Consider the following 19281-nt stretch of genomic DNA (forward strand, 5'->3'; position numbering starts at 1 on the left):
ACTGTGGGAGTGCCGCACTGTCGGAGGGGCAGTACTGTGGGTGTGCTGCACTGTCGGAGGGGCAGTACCGAGGGAGTGCCGCACTGTCGGAGGGGCAATACTGAGGGAACGCTGCACTGTCGGAGGGGCAGTACTGAGGGAGCACTGCACTGTCGGAGGGGCAGTACTGAGGGAATGCCGCACTGTCGGAGGGGCAGTACTGAGGGAGCGCCGCACTGTCGGAGGGGCAGTACTGAGGGAGCGCTGCACTGTCAGAGGGGCAGTACTGAGGGAGCGCCGCACTGTCGAAGGGGCAGTACTGAGGGAGAGCCACACTGTCGGAGGGGCAGTACTGGGGGAGCGCCGCACTGTCGGAGGGGCAGTACTGAGGGAGCGCTGCACTGTCGGAGGGGCAGTACTAAGGGAGTGCCGCACTGTCGGAGGGGCAGTACTGAGGGAGCGCTGCACTGTCGGAGGGGCAGTACTGAGGGAGCGCCGCACTGTCGGAGTGGCAGTACTGAGGGAGCGCCGCACTGTCGGAGGGGCAGTACTGAGGGAGCGCCGCACTGTCGGAGCGGCTGTACTGAGGGAATGTGGCACTGTCGGAGGGGCAGTACTGAGGGAGCGCTGCACTGTCGGAGGGGCAGTACTGAGGGAGCGCCGCACTGTCGGAGGGGCAGTACTGAGGGAGTGTGGCACTGTCGGAGGGACAGTACTGTGGGAGTGCCGCACTGTCAGAGGGGCAGTACTGTGGGTGTGCTGCACTGTCGGAGGGGCAGTACTGAGGGAGCGCCGCACTGTCGGAGGGGCAATACTGAGGGAACGCTGCACTGTCGGAGGGGCAGTACTGAGGGAGCACTGCACTGTCGGAGGCTCAGTACTGAGGGAGCGCTGCACTGTCGGAGGGGCAGTACAGAGGGAGCGCCGCACTGTCGGAGGGGCAGTACTGAGGGAGCGCTGCACTGTCGGAGGGGCAGTACTGAGGGAGCGCCGCACTGTCGGAGGGGCAGTACTGAGGGAGCGCCGCACTGTCGGAGGGGCAGTACTGAGGGAGCGCCGCACTGTCGGAGGGGCAGTACTGAGGGAGCGTGGCACTGTCGGAGGGACAGTACTGTGGGAGTGCCGCACTGTCAGCGGGGCAGTACTGTGGGTGTGCTGCACTGTCGGAGGGGCAGTACTGAGGGAGCGCCGCACTGTCGGAGGGGCAATACTGAGGGAACGCTGCAGTGTCGGAGGGGCAGTACTGAGGGAGCGCTGCACTGTCAGAGGGGCAGTACTGAGGGAGCGCCGCACTGTCGGAGGCTCAGTACTGAGGGAGCGCTGCACTGTCGGAGGGGCAGTACTGAGGGAGCACCGCACTGTCGGAGGGGCAGTACTGAGGGAGCGCTGCACTGTCAGAGGGACAGTACTGAGGGAGCGCCGCACTTTCGGAGGGGCAGTACTGAGGGAGCGCCGCACTGTTGGATGTGCTGTCTTTCGGATGAGACGTTAAACCAAGACCCCATCTGCCCCCTCAGGTGGATTAAAAAAAATCCCATGGGACTATTTTGAGGAAGAGTCCCGGCTAATATTTATCCCTCAACCAACATCACCAAAAAAACAGATTCTCTGATCATTATCACATTGCTGTATGTGAGATCTTCTTGTGCCCAAATTGGCGGCTGTGTTTGCTACATTACAACAGTGACTACATTTCAAAAAGAACTTCATTGGCTGTAAAGCACTTCGGGACATCCTAAGGTTGTGAAAGGCGCTATATAAATGCAAATTCTTTTTTTAATTTCCTAGCGACAATGGAACAGTTCAGTGCCTGATTTAAGGAACTAACTGCTTGCAAATGGTAAAATGCAGGACTGGAGAATTTGCTGTTTCGGGTTTTAGTTTCGGAACAGTTCCTGCGCTCAAACCTTAATTTCCCCTTGCATTTGGCCACAGTCCACCTGACTTCAGTGCACCTACCCGGGAATCGAGTCGGAGGGGAAATTCCTGACCAGCTTCCATTTAGTACACAGAACACTCCTCTAATCTTTGCGCCCAGCACCGATTACCACAGCATGTGTGCCCGTGAAACGAGTTTCGAGGTGGAAATTCTGTACTTTGTAAGACTGGAGTATGAGAGAAATCAGAGACACCCTTTTTCATCATTTTGTGAGAGCGCCCACATTTTTTTTTTCCCTGCTCCTTCCCTGAAGGGTTTAACCCATTGCGGAGTTGCAGCAAGGTGTCATCAGCCCTTGCACAAGCCAACCAATCTTCGTCCCTAACAGGGAGGGTGTTTCCCCTGGCTGGAGAGTCTAGAACCGGGGGGGGTCACAGTCTCAGGATAAGGGGTCGGCCATTTAGGACTGAGATGAGGAGGAATTTCTTCACTCGGAGGGTGGTGAATCTTTGGAATTCTCTACCCCAGAGGGCTGTGGAGGCTCAGTCGTCGAGTATATTCAAGACAGAGAGCAATAGAGTTTTGGACACTCAGGGAATCCAGGGATAGGGCGGGAAAGTGGAGATGAGATAGAAGATCAGCCATGATCTTATTGAATGGCTCGATGGGCCGAATGGCCTATTCCTGGCTCCTATTTCTTATGTTCTTAACTTTGGACTAAATGGTCTGCTGTTACCATTTACAGCTCCTTTAGACTCATCTTTTGTTTCTTTACTTGTCCCATTACCACTCCCTTTTGCCTCGCTCCATCGTCCCTTTTGTCTTTAATCTCTCCTGCCTTCCACCCTATCACAGACCTTCCCTTTTGTTCTTTCCTCCCCTCCCCCCTTTCCCTGACCGGGCACTTGCTGAAAAACCTGTTACATCTCCAACTTTTTCCAGTTCTGACAAAAGATCATTGACCTGAAACGTTAACTCTGTTTCTCTCTCCCCAGAGGCTGCCTGACCTGCTGAGTATTTCCAGCATTTTCTGTTTATATTTCAGATTTCTCACATCCTCAGTAAGCTGATTTTATATTATGGCCTTTTATGTCCACCTGACTGGGCCAGACGGGGCCAGAGTTTAACGGCACCTCCGACAGTATGGCACTCCCTCAGCACTGCACTGGGAGTGTCAGCTTAGATTTTTGTGTTCAAGTCTCTGGAGTGGGACTTGAACCCACAACCTTCTGACTCAGTGGGGAGAGTGCTGCCCACTGAGCCATGGCTGACACTGTCTGGTGCAAAGGAGGGTAGGTGAGCTTGTTCGACCTCACGGTCTTTCCCTGTTCCTGGATTAAGAAAATGACTTTCTCTTAAAACAATCAGAGAACGCGTGACAATACACGAAACACGATTGATATTTCACCATATAATGATTGGTTTACAGTACAAGAAGGCACGTCACCACCAATGTTCCCTCTAATTGTTATTTAGTTGCGCGGTCCCTTTAACTGGCTGCGCGGCCCATTCAGATTTTTACGCATGTGCTGTTTCTCCCGTATAAGAGCTGGTGAGCGGCAATGTTCCTTTAATTTATTTTGGGTGCGCGGCCCCCTTTAAGGGGCCCCGCGGCCCAGTCTTTTCCCCATTTAAAAGCCGGTGAGCCGGCTGTGAGGGACCTCTCTGGAGTGCTGCGCAGCTTAAAGGGAACATCGGTGAGCAGACTGCATGGGACCCCCAGGTCGCTGCCCGGCCACGTGATCACCACCTTCTCAAGGGGCAACTAGGGATGGGCAATAAATGCCGGCTTTGCCAGCGATGCCCAGATCCCGAGAATGAATTAAAAATACAACAGCGCTTTATAAAAAAACTGAATCCCAAGACGAGCCTGCTTAGGCAACTTGTACAGTTTTAATGTTTATTCAGATAAAGGCAAAAAAAAAGTCCTATCCCTTTCTGACATTTAACACTGACTCCATGATTTAAAGGATACAGTGCAGAACCAGCCTGAGGTCGAACAAATCAACAAACAACTTGCACAAATACCGAAAAAAAAAATGCAATTTAAATATCAACGACTACGGTTAAACTTTAAGCAAGCTGATCAGTTCTATTCCCTTCATAAACCTGAGCTTTTATTCAGTAAAGCAGACAGACTGGAAATTCTTCAACGGGAACTCTGCAGAAAGATTTTACTCTCGGGGAAATTGGTTGAACAAAATAAGCCCAGAATTGCTGCCTTTACCCAGGACTGTAATGATCAATAACATGTCATTCTACAGTGGACACTAGGTGGAGCCGTAGAGCTGTATGTATATTAAGACTACATTACCCATGAGGCACTAGGCTACTCACAAGGCAGCAGTCAAGATGGAAGCCTCTACAGATACTGTACCTAGTCCACATGTGCTCAATAAAAGTGTCTAGCAAAAGCTAGCTGTGTTCATAATAAGAATGTCTATTTATTAATGAACATAAGATGGGCTCCTTCCCCAATAGTCTTAGACCATCTATCCCATCAGTCCCAGAGTGGTGTGGCTAGGGATGGTAAGGTAAGGTGTGTGGTGCGGTGTGGAAATCACATACTTGCAGTGTAACACAAGCTCCATCTGTTGGGTTTGGCTCAGCTTACAGGCCATGTCCATCTCTCACCACTTTAGGATAATGGTGGACACCAGGAAGCTCAGGACCTGCAGTCAGCTAGCTCCAGATTCTAATATAACTAGGGCAGCGTAAAGTTTAACAGAAACTTTCAAAACTCCCCCGCACACACCCCCCACTCAACTTTCTCCCCACCTCTCCCAAAGACATCAAGTCTTGCTCCAGTGCTACGGGACGTGGCACCCTGTCCAAGTGGTCCTGCGTCATCAAGGTGGTGAACTATTTGACTGTGTGGGGCATTCCTGATCTTCCCCCTCGCCCGACACGCACGGTGACCCCGCAGGGAGTCACTCGATAGCAAGCAGGGGTGTGAACACTGGCGGATATGTCAGATAAAGTTTCAGATCTGGGGTCCTGACAACGGCTCATTGGCCTGAAAGGATACAATAGCAAAATACTGTGGATGCTGGAAATCCGAAATAACAACAGAAAAACTTAGCAGGCTAGGCAACATCCGTGGAGAGAGAAACAGAGTCAACGCTTCGGGTCGAAACCCTTCTACAGAACTGAGAGAAAAGGCAGGAAATGAAACAAAAGGCAGTTTGGGGGCTGGGAAATGGGGGAGGGGATGAAAGAAGAGACATTAAGAGATATTCAAGGTGAGACGAGATGGTAATAGGACAGGTAAAGAGACAGACAATGGCTCTAGATGAAGTGTGAAATGCGCTGGCAGAGTGAAAGACAGCTGCCATGTGGGAGAGAGAGAAAAAAAAGGAAAAGTCACAAACCAAAGGTGTGGATAAAAAATATAAAAATATAATAGGGGCCGAGGTTATGATCTGAAGTTGTTGAACTCGATATTGAGTCCGGAAGGCTGTAAAGTGCCTAATCGGAAGATGAGGTGCTGTTCCTCGAGGCTGAAAGGATAACTCTACACAGATGCTGCCTGACCTGCTGAGCGTCTCCAGCACTTTCTGTTTTTATTTTAGATTTCCAGCATCTGCACTATGTTGTTTGGGGTGAAGATTGGCCCTTGTATATCTGTTCCCTTTTCAAAAACTCTCATCTTTCATATACACACACTCTACAAAACTAGTTTCTAATTCTGATTGTAATGTAGAATCAGGTAAATGTACAGAACATTTCTTAATTCAGAGCACTGAATAAACATTGAACACAATGAATGCAGAGGTGGGAATGTTGAAGATTAATTTCCAGGACACTGCAGCAAGCAACATCCGGGAGAAAAAGCAGCTGGCTGTTAATACATTTAAAAACAAATTATCTTTGAACACTTTTGTCTATTAGTTACAAAAATATCAGAGATGGGAAAAAAAAGGCTGTTTGACTGACAGTCAAGAATCATTCAATCGGGTAATGAAGAGTCTGTTCGTTTTCCGATTGGCCGCGGGGGCGGGGCACCGCGAGGATGGACATGTCGGGCGACCAATGGTGGGGGGGGAGGGGCAGGACGGTTGGCGACACCTCCAGGAAGACGGCCAACCAGAGTTGGCAAGCCTAAATGTTGCTGCAGTGAGAGGGCTGAATCCTATTTTTGCGAGACAAGTCTTCTTGTGTTACAGTGCAGGACGGAATAAGCTGGGTCTCGGTGACTCACCTCGGGAGAAAGAGGAGTGGTCCGTGGCAGACCGAGAGCAACAACCTGAGCAACAGGAGCACGAGTGGTGGCTGGCAATTGGGGTTGATGACGTATGGCACTTGCATATTGTTCACTGAACAAAAAGTGACCCTCTGAAGGGAGGAAGCACATTGGAGCAACTGGACTCCTTGTCTTCTCTTGTATTAGTTTGACAAAACATTCTAGAGGGCCTGGAGCTAAACGCAACCAGTTATTACCACACCCATTGGGAGTGCTTATTCAGACACAATAGGGGGGAAAAAAAGTAGGAAAACTGGCAGTGATGCTTTGTTGTGAGACTGAGATTTTGGGCAGATAACCATAATCACGGACGGCATTTCATATCTTTTGGGGCAGGATGGCCTCCTCAGCGCTGAGATATTTTGAAGGGGGGAGAAATGGCTGTGGGAACATCTTTGTTTTCTTTAATATCACAACGGCATGTCGTTTCTTAAACGTGTAACAAACCCAAGTCTGTAATTTTTATAAAATTCATTCACGGGATGTGGGCATCGCCAGCATTTATTGCCCATCCCTAATCGCCATCGAGAAGGTGGTGGTGAGCCGCCGCCTTGAGCACAGCTGAGTGGCCCGCTCGGCCATTTCAGAGGGCAGTTAAGAGTCAACCACATTGCTGTGGGTCTGGAGTCACATGTCGGCCAGACCGGGTAAGGACGGTAGATTTCCTTCCCTAAAAGGACATTAGTGAACCAGAAGGGTTTTTAATGACAATCCGATAGTTTCATGGTCACCATTACTGACACTAGCTTTTAATTAATTCCAGATTTAATTAATTATTTTGAATTTAAATTCCCCAGCCGCTGTGTTTGGATTTGAACTCATCTTTCCGGATCATTAGTCTCAGCCTCTGGATTACTAGTCCATCACTCGATGCATACTTTAAAGAAAATCCCGAAACAAAGGGAAGGCGCAGAGTATACAATAGGAGGAAGGCACGATGGCTACACGGGGAACGGACTCTGGCGACTGGCATTAAAGACTAGGCATTTTAGAAGTTACAAATGGAGTAATAGCCCCACAAACAGCATAAAAAGCAGTTAGCATTGACTTAAGACAGTGCTGCCCAATGCGTTAGCCACTACCCTTGTGGCTAATTGGTAATCCAGATATGGCTCATTGGATTCTTAAATTAGTAAATAAAAAATGCACATTTTTGGACATGTGGTCTGAAATGATTCTAGGGAAGAGGACCATGGAAAATAGGAAAGCATTTTGGAGGGAGAACGTTTTTCTGGGGTTTCCGAGGTTCTTCCGGTGAACGGGCGGGAGACCCCCCACCAGGAAATTCCCCCCCTAACAATGTGTTTATATTCAGAGTCAAAGGTCAGTCAAGGAACTAATTGGACAATTGCAGAATGACCTGGGGACAGTTATAAATCATGACAAAGGTATCACAGAAGTTATTCTGTAGTGGTGTTAAATTGTGAGAACGTTGGATCCGCCCCTTGTCCAGTAGATTGGATGAAGACCCAAGGAGACTGTTTGCTTTTCCCCAAGGGGGAAACTTGTTAAGTCAAGGTATAGAAAAAAAGAGGTGGGGCCAGATTTAATTGACCCTAGAATGTTGGAAGAAATGGCGGAGGTTTTGCGTGATGCTGTGGCAAGATATTTTGAAAAGCTCACTGAGATCTGGGGCAGTGTCAGAGGCTTGTAGGAAAGCACATGTGGTCACCTAATTCAAATCCAGAGAACTGTAGACCAGTGAGTCTACCCTTGGTGGTGGACAAGATGATGGAAAGTAGCATAAGTTTCAGGATGCCAAAGTCAAGGCAAACAGGGTCCTGGGCTGTTTTGCTCAGGCCATTCATTATGAAACTAGGAACACAATAATAGGGCCATAGAAATTTTGGCAAGACACCATTTTACATATTTTGGGCCAAGTCAGCAAAGACGTTGTTACTCTGGCGAAAGCGCAGAGAAGCGAGGGCGACTGCCTGAGTGCATTGAGCTATGAAGGTATCCTTGGTGCTTGGGTTTGTACGCACTGGAGAGACTTGGAGCCGACCTGACCCAGATATTTAAGATTGCTAAAGCTAGGGACAACATTACTGTAGATAGTGTGTTTGACGTGACGGGGTAAGGTAGATCTAGGGGCCACCCATGTAACCTGAGCGAGCAGGGAGGGAGGCAGGAGCTCTTGGAGTTTTACTTTTCCCCACAGGGTGTAAACCTGTAGAGGAGCATTCCCGAGCGAAGGGGGATTCTTTACAGTCCTACAGGAAGGTGATAGACGGAAACAGGGGTCATCACATCACATGGAAAGTTGGTGTGAATCATTTTGGGTGATAATTATGGGTTTGGGGCTTCCGGATCCCCAATGAAGGGGTGAGAGAGGGAATGTTTCACAGGGGTCTACTGAACTGGCGATAGGTTTATTTGCTGATCCCTGGGAGGTAGGGGAGAGGAAGAGGGAGAGTTGGTACATGGGGATGGAATTGGCCACAGATGGGGAGAAGCAGGTATGAACCTGATGGCTTTTTCATGTCCTTGATACATAACTGTAAACATTAACCTGCCAGATTTTGGGCCTCTCTGGTTTTGTCAAATACAAACTAGATCTCAGTGCAGTTAAAAATAAAAAAAATGATTCACCTGTAAAAAGCAAACAATGGATCAGACAAATCTAATAAAACACACTCACTCTGCTCTGTTGTCTAGTTACACTAAATCCACAACAGTGCATGGTGCAAATAAAGACGAGACAGTATTTTCTTTTGGTTGACCAGCTCAGCTTCCCCTTATTTTGACACATTTACACATTTACTGTACTATAAGTTGCAAATCTGTTTCTTCATGCAGTTTCTTCATCGCGTGGAAGGATGCCCAGTTTTGGCAGACGCTAGTGTTCCGTTGGCCCGAGCATAACTTCATGTTCCGCTGTGTTCTTGCCGGTCCACTCTGGGTCGCCATTGATAGGAATGGCGTGGAGTAACCGAATCTGTCCCGCGGGGCTGGCAGTGTCTCAGAACTGGCCCGCCGTGCTGGGGTCGCATTGCAAGAGGCGGACGATGGATGGGTCCTTCTTCGCTCCATTGATAAACTCTTCTAGAGAAAGTCTGCCTAGAAAAAATAAGCGTAGGCGGTTAAGAATGAAAATGTACAGGAACGGGAAAAACCACGATCCTGCCAACAAGCTTGACTCTGATAGAGCGACCCCACCAACCTCTCTCCCCAGAAACATACTGAATCATTTCTTCAGCCCAATGTTCCACCATTCTTCCCAATATCTGCTCCAACGTCCTTCCCTGGGAACTTATTTCACAACCCTATTACTCTTGAAACGTTCCAACTAACTTAGAGTAAATAGGGAGAAAACTGTTCCCACTGGCGGGAGGGTCGGTAACCAGAGGACACAGATTGAAGATCATTGGCAGAAAGACCAGAGGGGAGATGAGGTGAATTTTTTTAACGCAGCGAGTTGTGATGATCTGGAATGCGCTGCCTGAAAGGGCGGTGGAATCAGATTCAATAATAACTTTCAAAAGAGAATTGGATAAATACTTGAAACGGAAAACATTTGCAGGGGGAGTGGGACTAATTGGATAACTCTTCCAAAGAGCCGGCACAGTGTCCGCTGTAGCTCAGTGGGCCGCACCCTTGCCTCTGAGTCAGAAGGTCATGGGTTTAAGTCCCACTCCAGGGACTTGAGCACATAAAGCTAGGCTGACACTCCAGTGCAGGACTGAGGGAGCGCCGCACTGTCGGAGGGGCAGTACTGAGGGAGCGCCGCACTGTCGGAGGGGCAGTACTGAGGGAGCGCCGCACTGTCGGAGGGGCAGTACTGAGGGAGCGCCGCACTGTCGGAGGGGCAGTACTGAGGGAGCGCCGCACTGTCGGAGGGGCAGTACTGAGGGAGCGCCGCACTGTCGGAGGGGCAGTGCTGAGGGAGCGCCGCACTGTCGGAGGGGCAGTACTGAGGGAGCGCCGCACTGTCGGAGGGGCAGTGCTGAGGGAGCGCCGCACTGTCGGAGGGGCAGTACTGAGGGAGCGCCGCACTGTCGGAGGGGCAGTGCTGAGGGAGCGCCGCACTGTCGGAGGGGCAGTACTGAGGGAGCGCCGCACTGTCGGAGGGGCAGTGCTGAGGGAGCGCCGCACTGTCGGAGGGGCAGTACTGAGGGAGCGCCGCACTGTCGGAGGGGCAGTACTGAGGGAGCGCCGCACTGTCGGAGGGGCAGTGCTGAGGGAGCGCTGCACTGTCGGAGGTGCCGTCTTTCAGATGAGACGTTAAACCGAGGCCCCGTCTGCTCTCTCAGGTGGATGTAAAAGATCCCATGGCACTATTTCGAAGAAGAGCAGGGGAGTTCTCCCTGGGTGGCCAATATTTATCCCTCAATCAACAAAAAAACAGATTATCTGGTCATTATCACATTGCTGTTTGTGGGAGCTTGCTGTGCGCAAATTGGCTGCCGTGTTTCCCACATTACAACAGTGACTCCACTTCAAAAGTACTTCATTGGCGGTAAAGCGCTTTGAGGCACCTGGCGGTTGTGAAAGGTGCTGTATAAATGTAGAATCTTTTTATGATTCCATGCTTACTCCATCCCAACTTGGCAGGATGGTAAAGAACGGCTTGTTGACTGCGCCTCCATAGAGTCATACAGCACAGAAAGAGGCCCTTCGGCCCATCCACTTACCATCTGCATTGGTGTCCATCTGACGGAAGATTTTTTCGGTTCTTCTCTCTGGGGTAGCTTCATCGTCGGACAACTTCATCATCGACGAAACCATCTTGTAGATAGCCTGGCCGAGGAGAACAAAGCCCATCAGTACTGAAGGCCCCCACAGTTCTGAAACCCTCGCCCGCCTGGCGAGGCAATGGGCTGCACGTGCTCCCGCTCAAACCGCCGAGAGGATTTATTTTATTTATTTATTTTTAACCGCTTCCTCTCTTGAAGGCAGCGGCCCAGAAATCAGATCAAACTATGCCCGATTTTTCGGCGCCGAAGGGTCCAATATGGAGTGCGCCGCGCTCGGTACGCACTGGGAGAACGCTGTGCTCGATCCGGGCCGGGAGAGCGCCACGCTCGGTCCGCGCCGGGAGAGCGCCGCACTCGGTCCGCGCTGGGAGAGCACCACATGCCCAATTGGTTAGGGTTGCCCAAAGTCGGTCGGCACCCACGCCCGAGACCAACGTCAGCCCAGTGCCCCAAGAATTCTTAACTCAGCTCCGCGGAAACAAGTGCCTCGTGTGCCCCTTGGTAGAGTTAAGGAGCTAATTAGTGAGATCCTGCAAAGGAGGTTTTGGGGTGGAGATCTTTATAAAGATACACGAGATAGGTAAGTGTATAGAAAATAAAAGACCACTTACTTGAGAGTCTCAGGATGTGGAAGTATTAATTATTGAGGTTCTTAATGTTTTTATCATCATAGAATCTTACAGCACAGGAGGCCGCCATTCGGCCCATCGTGCCGGCTCTTTGAACGAGCTCTCCAATTAGTCCCACTCCCCTGCTCTTTCCCCATAGCCCAGTAATTTTTTTCCCTTCAACTATTTATCCAATTCCCTTTTGAAAGTTACTATTGGATCTGCTTTCACCGCCCTTTCAGGCAGCGCATTCCAGATCCTAACCACTCGCTGAGTAAAAACATTTCTCCTCATCTCCCCACTGGTTCTTTTGCCAATCACCTTAAACCTGTGTTAAGAATATATAAGAACATAAGAAATAGGAGCAGGAGTCGGCCATTCGGCCCCTCGAGCCTGCTCCGCCAATCAATAAGATCACGGTTGATCTTTGACCTCAACACTTTCCCGCCCGATCCCCATATCCCTTGATTCCCCTAGAGTCCAAAAATCTATCGATCTCAGTCTTGAATATACTCAACGACTCAGCATCCACAGCCCTCTGGGGCAGAGAATTCCAAAGATTCACCACCCTCTGAGTGAAGAAATTCCTCCTCATCTCAGTCTTAAATGGCCGACCCCTTATCCTGAGACTGTGCCGCCTGGTTCTAGACACTCCAGCCAGGGGGAAACAACCTCTCAGCATCTACCCTGTCAATCCCCCTCAGAATCTTGTACGTTTCAATGAGATCACCTCTCATTCTTCTAAACCCCAGAGAGTATCGGCCCATTCTACACAATCTCTCCTCATAGGACAGCCCTCTCATCCCAGGAATCAATCTAGTGAACCTTCGTTGCACCGCCTCCAAGGCAAGTATATCCTTCCTTAGATAAGGAGACCAAAACTGTGCCCAGTACTCCAGGTGTGGTCTCACCAAGGCCCTGTACAATTGGAGCAAGACTTCCTTACTCTTATACTCCAACCCCCTTGCAATAAAGGCCAACATGCCATTTGCCTTCCTTATTGCTTGCTGTACCTGCATGCTAACTTTCTGTGTTTCCTGTACGAGGACACCCAAATCTCTCTGAAAGGCAACATTTAATAGTTTCTGTTGCCTCACAGCGCCAGGGACCCGGGTTCAAATCCGGCCTGGGGTGACTGTCTGTGTGGAGTTTGCACATTCTCCCCGTGTTTGCGTGGGTTTCCTCCGGGTGCTCCGGTTTCCTCCCACAGTCCAAAGGTGTGCGGGTTAGGTTGAACATAAGAACATAAGAAATAGGAGCAGGAGTAGGCCAATCGGCCCCTCGAGCCTGCTCCACCATTCAATAAGATCATGGCTGATCTGATCCTAACCTCAAATCTTCTATCACTCTGCATTCACCCGAACCCATGTGATCTCCCGGGAGAGGCGAAAAACCAGATAAAGACCCAATGGCCAATTTGGGAGAAAAAAATCTGGGAAATTCCTCTCCGACCAATCTAGGCGATCGAAATTCTTCCAGGAGATCACTCTGTCCCTATATTTTCTACAGTACTTACCTTCTGTAAAGGCGATCTCCACCCCAGCCAGGAACAGGAATAATACCATCTCCTGAAATCTAACACAGAATTAGAACACAGTAGGAGCAGAACAAGGCTACACGGCCCCTGGGCCCACTCCACTACCCACAGGGCCATGACCATTCCGAACCTAGACTCATGTCCAATTTCCTGCCCGCTCCCCGTAACCCTTAATTCCCTTTACTTCTAGGAAACTATCTATTTCTGTTTTAAATTTATTTAATGATGTAGCTTCCACAGCTTTCTGGGGCAGCAAATTCCACAAACCTACCACCCTCTGAGTGAAGAAGTTTCTCCTCATCTCAGTTTTGAATGAGCAGCCCCTTATTTTAAGATTATGCCCCCTAGTTCTAGTTTCACCCATCATTGGGAACATCCTCACCGCATCCACCCGATCAAGCCCCTTCACAATCTTATATGTTTCAATAAGATCGCCTCTCATTCTTCTGAACTCCAATGAGTAGAGTCCCAATCTACTCAACCTCTCCTCATATGACCACCCCCTCATCCCCGGGATTAACCGAGTGAACCTTCTTTGTACTGACTCGAGAGCAAGTATGTCCTTTCTTAAGTATGGACACCAAAACTGTATGCAGTATTCCAGGTGCGGTCTCACCAATACCTTGTACAACTGCAGCAATACCTCCCTGTTTTTATATTCCATCCCCCTAGCAATAAAAGCCAACATTCCATTGGCCTTCTTAATCACTTGCTGCACCTGCATACTAACTTTTTGAGTTTCGTGCACCAGGACCCCCAGATCCCTTTGTACTACAGTACTTTCCAGTTTCTTGCCATTAAGATAATAACTTGCTCTATGATTTTTCCTGCCAAAGTGCATAACCTCACACTTTCCAGTATTGTATTCCATCTGCCAAATCTCTGCCCACTTACTTAGCCTGTCTATGTCCCTTTGCAGGTTTTTTATGTCCTCCTCACTCACTACTTTCCGTCCCATCTTTGTATCATCTGCAAACTTTGATATGTTACACTCGGTCCCCTCCTCCAAATCGTTAATATAGATTGTAAAGAGTTGGGGACCCAGCACTGACCCCTGCGGAACACCACTAGTTACTGGTTGCCAATCTGAGAACGAACCATTTATCCCAACTCTCTGCTTTCTGTTAGAGAGCCAATCCTCCACCCACGCCAGAATATTACCCCCAATCCCGTGATTTTTTATCTTGAGCAATAATCTTTTGTGTGGCACCTTGTCAAATGCCTTTTGGAAGTCTAAATACACTACGTCCACTGGTTCCCCTTTATCCACCCTGTATGTTACTTCCTCAAAAAACTCCAGCAAATTTGTCAAACATGACTTCCCCTTCATGAAACCATGCTGAGTTTGTCCTATTAAATTATGTTTATCCAAATGTCCCATTACTGTCTCCTTAATAATGGACTAACATTTTACCAACCACAGATGTTAGGCTAACAGGTCTATAGTTTCCAGCCTTCTGCCTACTACCCTTTTTAAATAAGGGTGTTACATTAGCAGTTTTCCAATCTGCCGGGACCTTTGCTGAGTCCAGTGAGTTTTGGAAAATTATTACCAATGCATCCACAATCCCTACCGCTACTTCCCTCAAGACCCTAGGATGCAAGCCATCAGGTCCAGGGGATTTATCCGCCTTGAGTCCCATTATTTTACCAAGTACCACTTCCTTAGTGATTTTAATCGTATTTAGTTCCTCCCCCCCTAGAGCCCCCTGTTTGTCCAGTGTTGGGATATTCTTAGTGTCCTCTACTGTAAAGACTGATACAAAATAATTGTTCAGTGTTTTTGCCATCTCCATGTTTCCCACCATTAATTTCCCGGTCTCATCCTCTAAGGGACCAACATTTACTTTAGCCACCCTTTTTCTTTTTATATAACTATAGAAACTTTTACTGTCTGTTTTTATATTTTTTGCTAATTTACTTTCATAATCTATCTTCCCTTTCTTAATCAATCTTTTAGTTATTTTTTGCTGTCTTTTAAAGACTTCCCAATCTTCCATCCTCCCACTAGATTTGGCTACCTTATATGCCCTTGTTTTTAGTCGGATACTATCCTTAATTACTTTACTTAGCCACGGATGGCTATCTTTTCTTTTACACCCTTTTTTCCTCAGTGGAATATATATTTTTTGGAAGTTGTAAAATAACTCCTTAAATGTACACCACTGGTCATGTACTGTCTTATCCTTTAATCTATTTTCCCAGTCCACTCTAATTAATTCCGCTCTCATACCTTCATAGTCTCCTTTATTCAAGCTCAGCACGCTTGTTTGAGATCCAACCTTCTCACCCTCTAATTGAATATGGAACTCAACCATGTTATGGTCACTCCTTCCAAGGGGATCCTTTACTAGGACATTTTTAATTAATCCTGTCTCATTACACAGGACCAAATCTAAGGTTGCTTGCCCCCTGGTCGGTTCAGTTACATACTGCTCAAGAAACCCATCCCTAATACACTCAATGAACTCTTCCTCAAGGCTGCTCTGCCCAATTTGATTTGCCCAGTTAATATGATAATTAAAATCCCCCATAATTATAGCTGTTCCCTTATTACAAGCCTCAACTATTTCCTGATTAATACTCCGTCCAACAGAGTTGCAACTGTTCGGAGGCCTATAGACTACACCCACTAGTGTTTTTTTCCCCTTATTATTCCTTATCTCCACCCAAACTGTTTCACTATCCTGCTCCTTTGACCCAATATCATTTCTCTGTATTATAGTGATTCCTTCCTTTATTAACATAGCCACCCCACCTCCTCTCCCTTCCTGCCTGTCCTTCCTGATTGTTAAATAACCTGGTATGTTTAATTCCCAGTCATGGTCACCCTGCAGCCATGTTTCTGTAATGGCCACAAGATCATACCCATATGTCATTATTTGTGCCGTTAACTCATTCATTTTGTTACGAATGCTACGTGCATTCAGATAAAGAAGTTTCAAATATGTTTTGTAACACTTAGTTCCTGTTTTTTCCCTTTTTAGTACTTTACTTTTTACTCCATACCTTCTGTCCCTTCCTGACACGTTCTGTTTTTTAATTCCCCCACTGCTACCTAAGTCTATGACCTTCTCTGTTGTCATTTCTATTATTTGCTCTCTAGAAACCTCCCCCCCACTAATTAGTTTAAAGCCCTCTCTACAGCCCTAGTTATATGATTCGCCAGGACTCTAGTCCCAGCACTGGCCAAGTGGAGTCTGTCCCAACAGAACAGCTCCCTCCTGTCCCAGTACTGGTGCCAGTGTCCCAAGAAGCAAAACCCATTTCTCCCACACCAGTCTTTGAGCCACGCATTTAACTCTTTAATTTTATTTATCCTAGCCAAATTCGCTCGTGGCTCAGGTAATAACCCAGAGATTATTACCCTTGAGGTTCTGTTTTTTAATTTGACCCCTAGCTGCTCATACTCCTTTAACAGAACCGTCTTCCTTGTCCTATCTACGTCGTTTGTACCAACATGGACCACGACAACTGGATCCTCCCCCTCCCACTCCAAGTTTCTTTCCAGCCCAGAAGAGATGTCCTTAACCCTGGCACCAGGCAGGCAACACAGCCTTCGGGACTCCCGCTCTTGACTGCAGAGAACCCTATCTATCCCCCTAATGATACTATCCCCTACCACTACAACATTTCTTTTTACTCCCTCCACTTGAATGGCCCCCTGTACCACGGTGCTGTGGCCAGGTTGCTCATCCTCCCTGCAGTCCCCGCTCCCGCCCTCACAGGGAGTAAGAACCTCGATCCTGCTGGACAAGAACAAGGGCTGCGTCTCCTTCAACACTACATCTTGGATCCCTGTACCTTCCTCACTCGTAGTCACACCGTCCTGTCCCTGACCACGGACTACATCTGCAGTAATTAACTTCATAGGTGTGACCATCCCCTGAAACATAGGTTGATTGGCCATGATAAAAATTGACCCTTAGTGTTAGGGGGGATTAAATACGTGGGGTTACGGGGTTATGGGGATAGGGCTTGGGTGAGATGGCTGTCGGTGTAGGGACCGGGCGCTAGGGTTTGGATGATCAGCCATGATCTCATTCAATGGCGGAGCAGGCTCGAGGGGCCGAATGGCCTACTCCTGCTCCTATCTTCTATGTTTCTATGTTTCTCACCATTTAAAAAATATTCTGGTTTTTCTATTCTTCCTACCAAAGTGAATAACCTCACATGTCCCCATATTATACTCCACCTGCCACTTCATTGCCCACTCACTTAACCTGTTCTCTGGTTACCGACCCTCCCACCAGTGGAATCAATTTCTACGACAGTATAGCGAATCCAAGCAGCGATCCCAGCTCCTGCCCGGATCCTTCTCGGCATTGGGTTGGGGAAAAGGTGGGAACGTTAGTGTGAAATCGGAGCTATTCTGAAAGGGAAGCAGGGCAGCAAGAAACGCAAAGGAACTGGCAAAGAGCGGGAAAGATCCAGGTAAAGAAAATCCTCCTTCTTTTGTTGTAGAATCACGTACCTGGACAATCTCCAACATCTCGGATTTGCTGATATAACCATTCCCATCGACGTCATACATGTTGAAGGCCCACTTCAGCTTCTGCTCCAAGCCCCCGCGGGAGGTCACGCTCAGCGCGATGATGAACTCGCGGAAGTCTATCGTGCCGTCTCCGTTGGCGTCAAAGGTACGGAAAACGTGCTCCGCGAACTTGGAGGCGTCGCCGTAGGGAAAGAAGTTGCCGTAGAGTTTTTTGAACTCGTCCATCGTCAGGTAGCCACTGGGACAGTCCTTCACGAATCCCTTGTACCATTCCTGAATCTCATTCTCCGTGAACTCTGTGTTTTCCCGTAAATCCTGCAGCACCTCGGGGCGCAGCTTGCTGTTCTGTTTCCCCATCCTCACCCGCAGCGTGACTGAAATAGGAAGGGAGAGAACAGCAGTATTGCCTTGTCAGAGTTGCTTGTCACAGTGAATCATTCCTGGAGTGCACTGACCGGTATTATAGAATGAAACACTTGTATTGAGACAGCGCTTGTCACGAATGCGCGGTGCCCCAAAGGACTTCAGAGCAAACAAAGTACCTCTGAAGTGTAGTCGCTGTTGTAGGAAACCCAGCAGCCAATTTCTGCACAGCAAGCTCCCACAAAGAGCAATGTTGAGAATGACCCGAATATCTGTTTTAGTGATGTTGGTTGAGGGTTACCATTGGCCCCAGGACATCGGGGAGAACGGCCCTGTTCTTCCAAAAGGTGTCGTGGAATCTTTTTCATCCACCCGAGGGGGCAGACGGGGCCTCGGTTTAACGTCTCATCCGAAAGACGGCACCTCCGACAGTGCAGCACTCCCTCAGTACTGACCCTCCGACAGTGCAGCGCTCCCTCAGTACTGCCCCTCCGACAGTGCAGCGTTCCCTCAGTGCTGCTCCTCGGACAATGCGGCACTCCCTCAGTACTGCCCCTCCGACAGTGCAGCGTTCCCTCAGTACTGCCCCTCCAACACTGCAGCACTCCCTCAGTACTGCCCCTCCGACAGTGCGGCGCTCCCTCAGTACTGCCCCTCCCACAGTGCGGTGCTCCCTCAGTACTGCCCCTCCGACAGTGCGGCGCTCCCTCAGTACTGCCGCTCCGACAGTATGGCGCTCCCTCAGTACTACCCCTCCGACAGTGCGGCGCTCCCTCAGTACTGCCCCTCCGACAGTGCGGCGCTCCCTCACTACTGCCCCTCCAACAGTGCGGCGCTCCCTCAGTACTGCCCCTCCGACAGTGCAACGCTCCCTCAGTACTGCCCCTCCGACAGGGCAGCGCTCCCTCAGTACTGCCCCTCCGACAGGTCAGCACTCCCTCAGTACTGTCACTCCGACAGTGCGGCGCTCCCTCAGTACTGCCCCTCCGACAGTGTGGCGATCCTTCAGTACTGCCCCTCCGACAGTGCGGCGCTCCCTCAGTACTGACCCTCCAACAGTGCGGCGCTCCCTCAGTACTGCCCCTCCGACAGTGCGGCGCTCCCTCAGTACTGCCCCTCTGACAGTGCGGCGCTCCCTCAGTTCTGCACTGGGTGTCACAGGCTGGATTGTGTGCTCAAGTCTGTGGAGCAGGGCTTGAACTCACACCCTTCTGACTCAGCCGTGAGAGTGCTGCCCACTGAGCCAAGGCTGACACCATGTCAGAAAGGAGGACCGGGGTTGTGTTATTAATATTAGTCATTGAGGTTATTGATTTTTATCGTCATAGAATCTTGTAGCACAGGAGGCGGCCATTCGGCCCATCGCACCCTGTGCCGGCTCTTTGAAAGAGCTCTCCAATCAGCCCCACACCCCTACTCTTTCCCTGTAGCCCTGCAAATTTTTCCCTTTCAAGTATTTATCCAATTCTCTTTTGAAAGT

At 49.2% G+C, this 19281-nt stretch overlaps 1 protein-coding gene across 2 annotated transcripts in view; it reads right to left on the reverse strand.

Annotated features, from left to right (window-relative positions):
* Nucleotides 1-3731: 3731 nt before the first annotated feature.
* The window catches only part of LOC147108931 (neurocalcin-delta-like), a 40094-nt gene continuing 24544 nt past the window's right edge, over nt 3732-19281 (reverse strand). For both annotated transcript variants that reach the window (XM_086005887.1, XM_086005888.1), the window contains exons 2-4: nt 17418-17812; nt 10736-10841; nt 3732-9161 (exon numbers count right to left, since the gene is read on the reverse strand). In XM_086005887.1, the coding sequence (XP_085862013.1) occupies nt 9064-9161; nt 10736-10841; nt 17418-17795 (582 nt within the window). In that variant the 5' untranslated portion in view covers nt 17796-17812 and the 3' untranslated portion in view covers nt 3732-9063. The remainder of the gene's footprint in view (nt 9162-10735; nt 10842-17417; nt 17813-19281) is intronic.

Source organism: Somniosus microcephalus, chromosome 13 (genome assembly GCF_052327205.1).
Source record: "Somniosus microcephalus isolate GS21.2 chromosome 13, FLI_Smic_1.0, whole genome shotgun sequence".
NCBI lineage: Eukaryota > Metazoa > Chordata > Chondrichthyes > Squaliformes > Somniosidae > Somniosus > Somniosus microcephalus.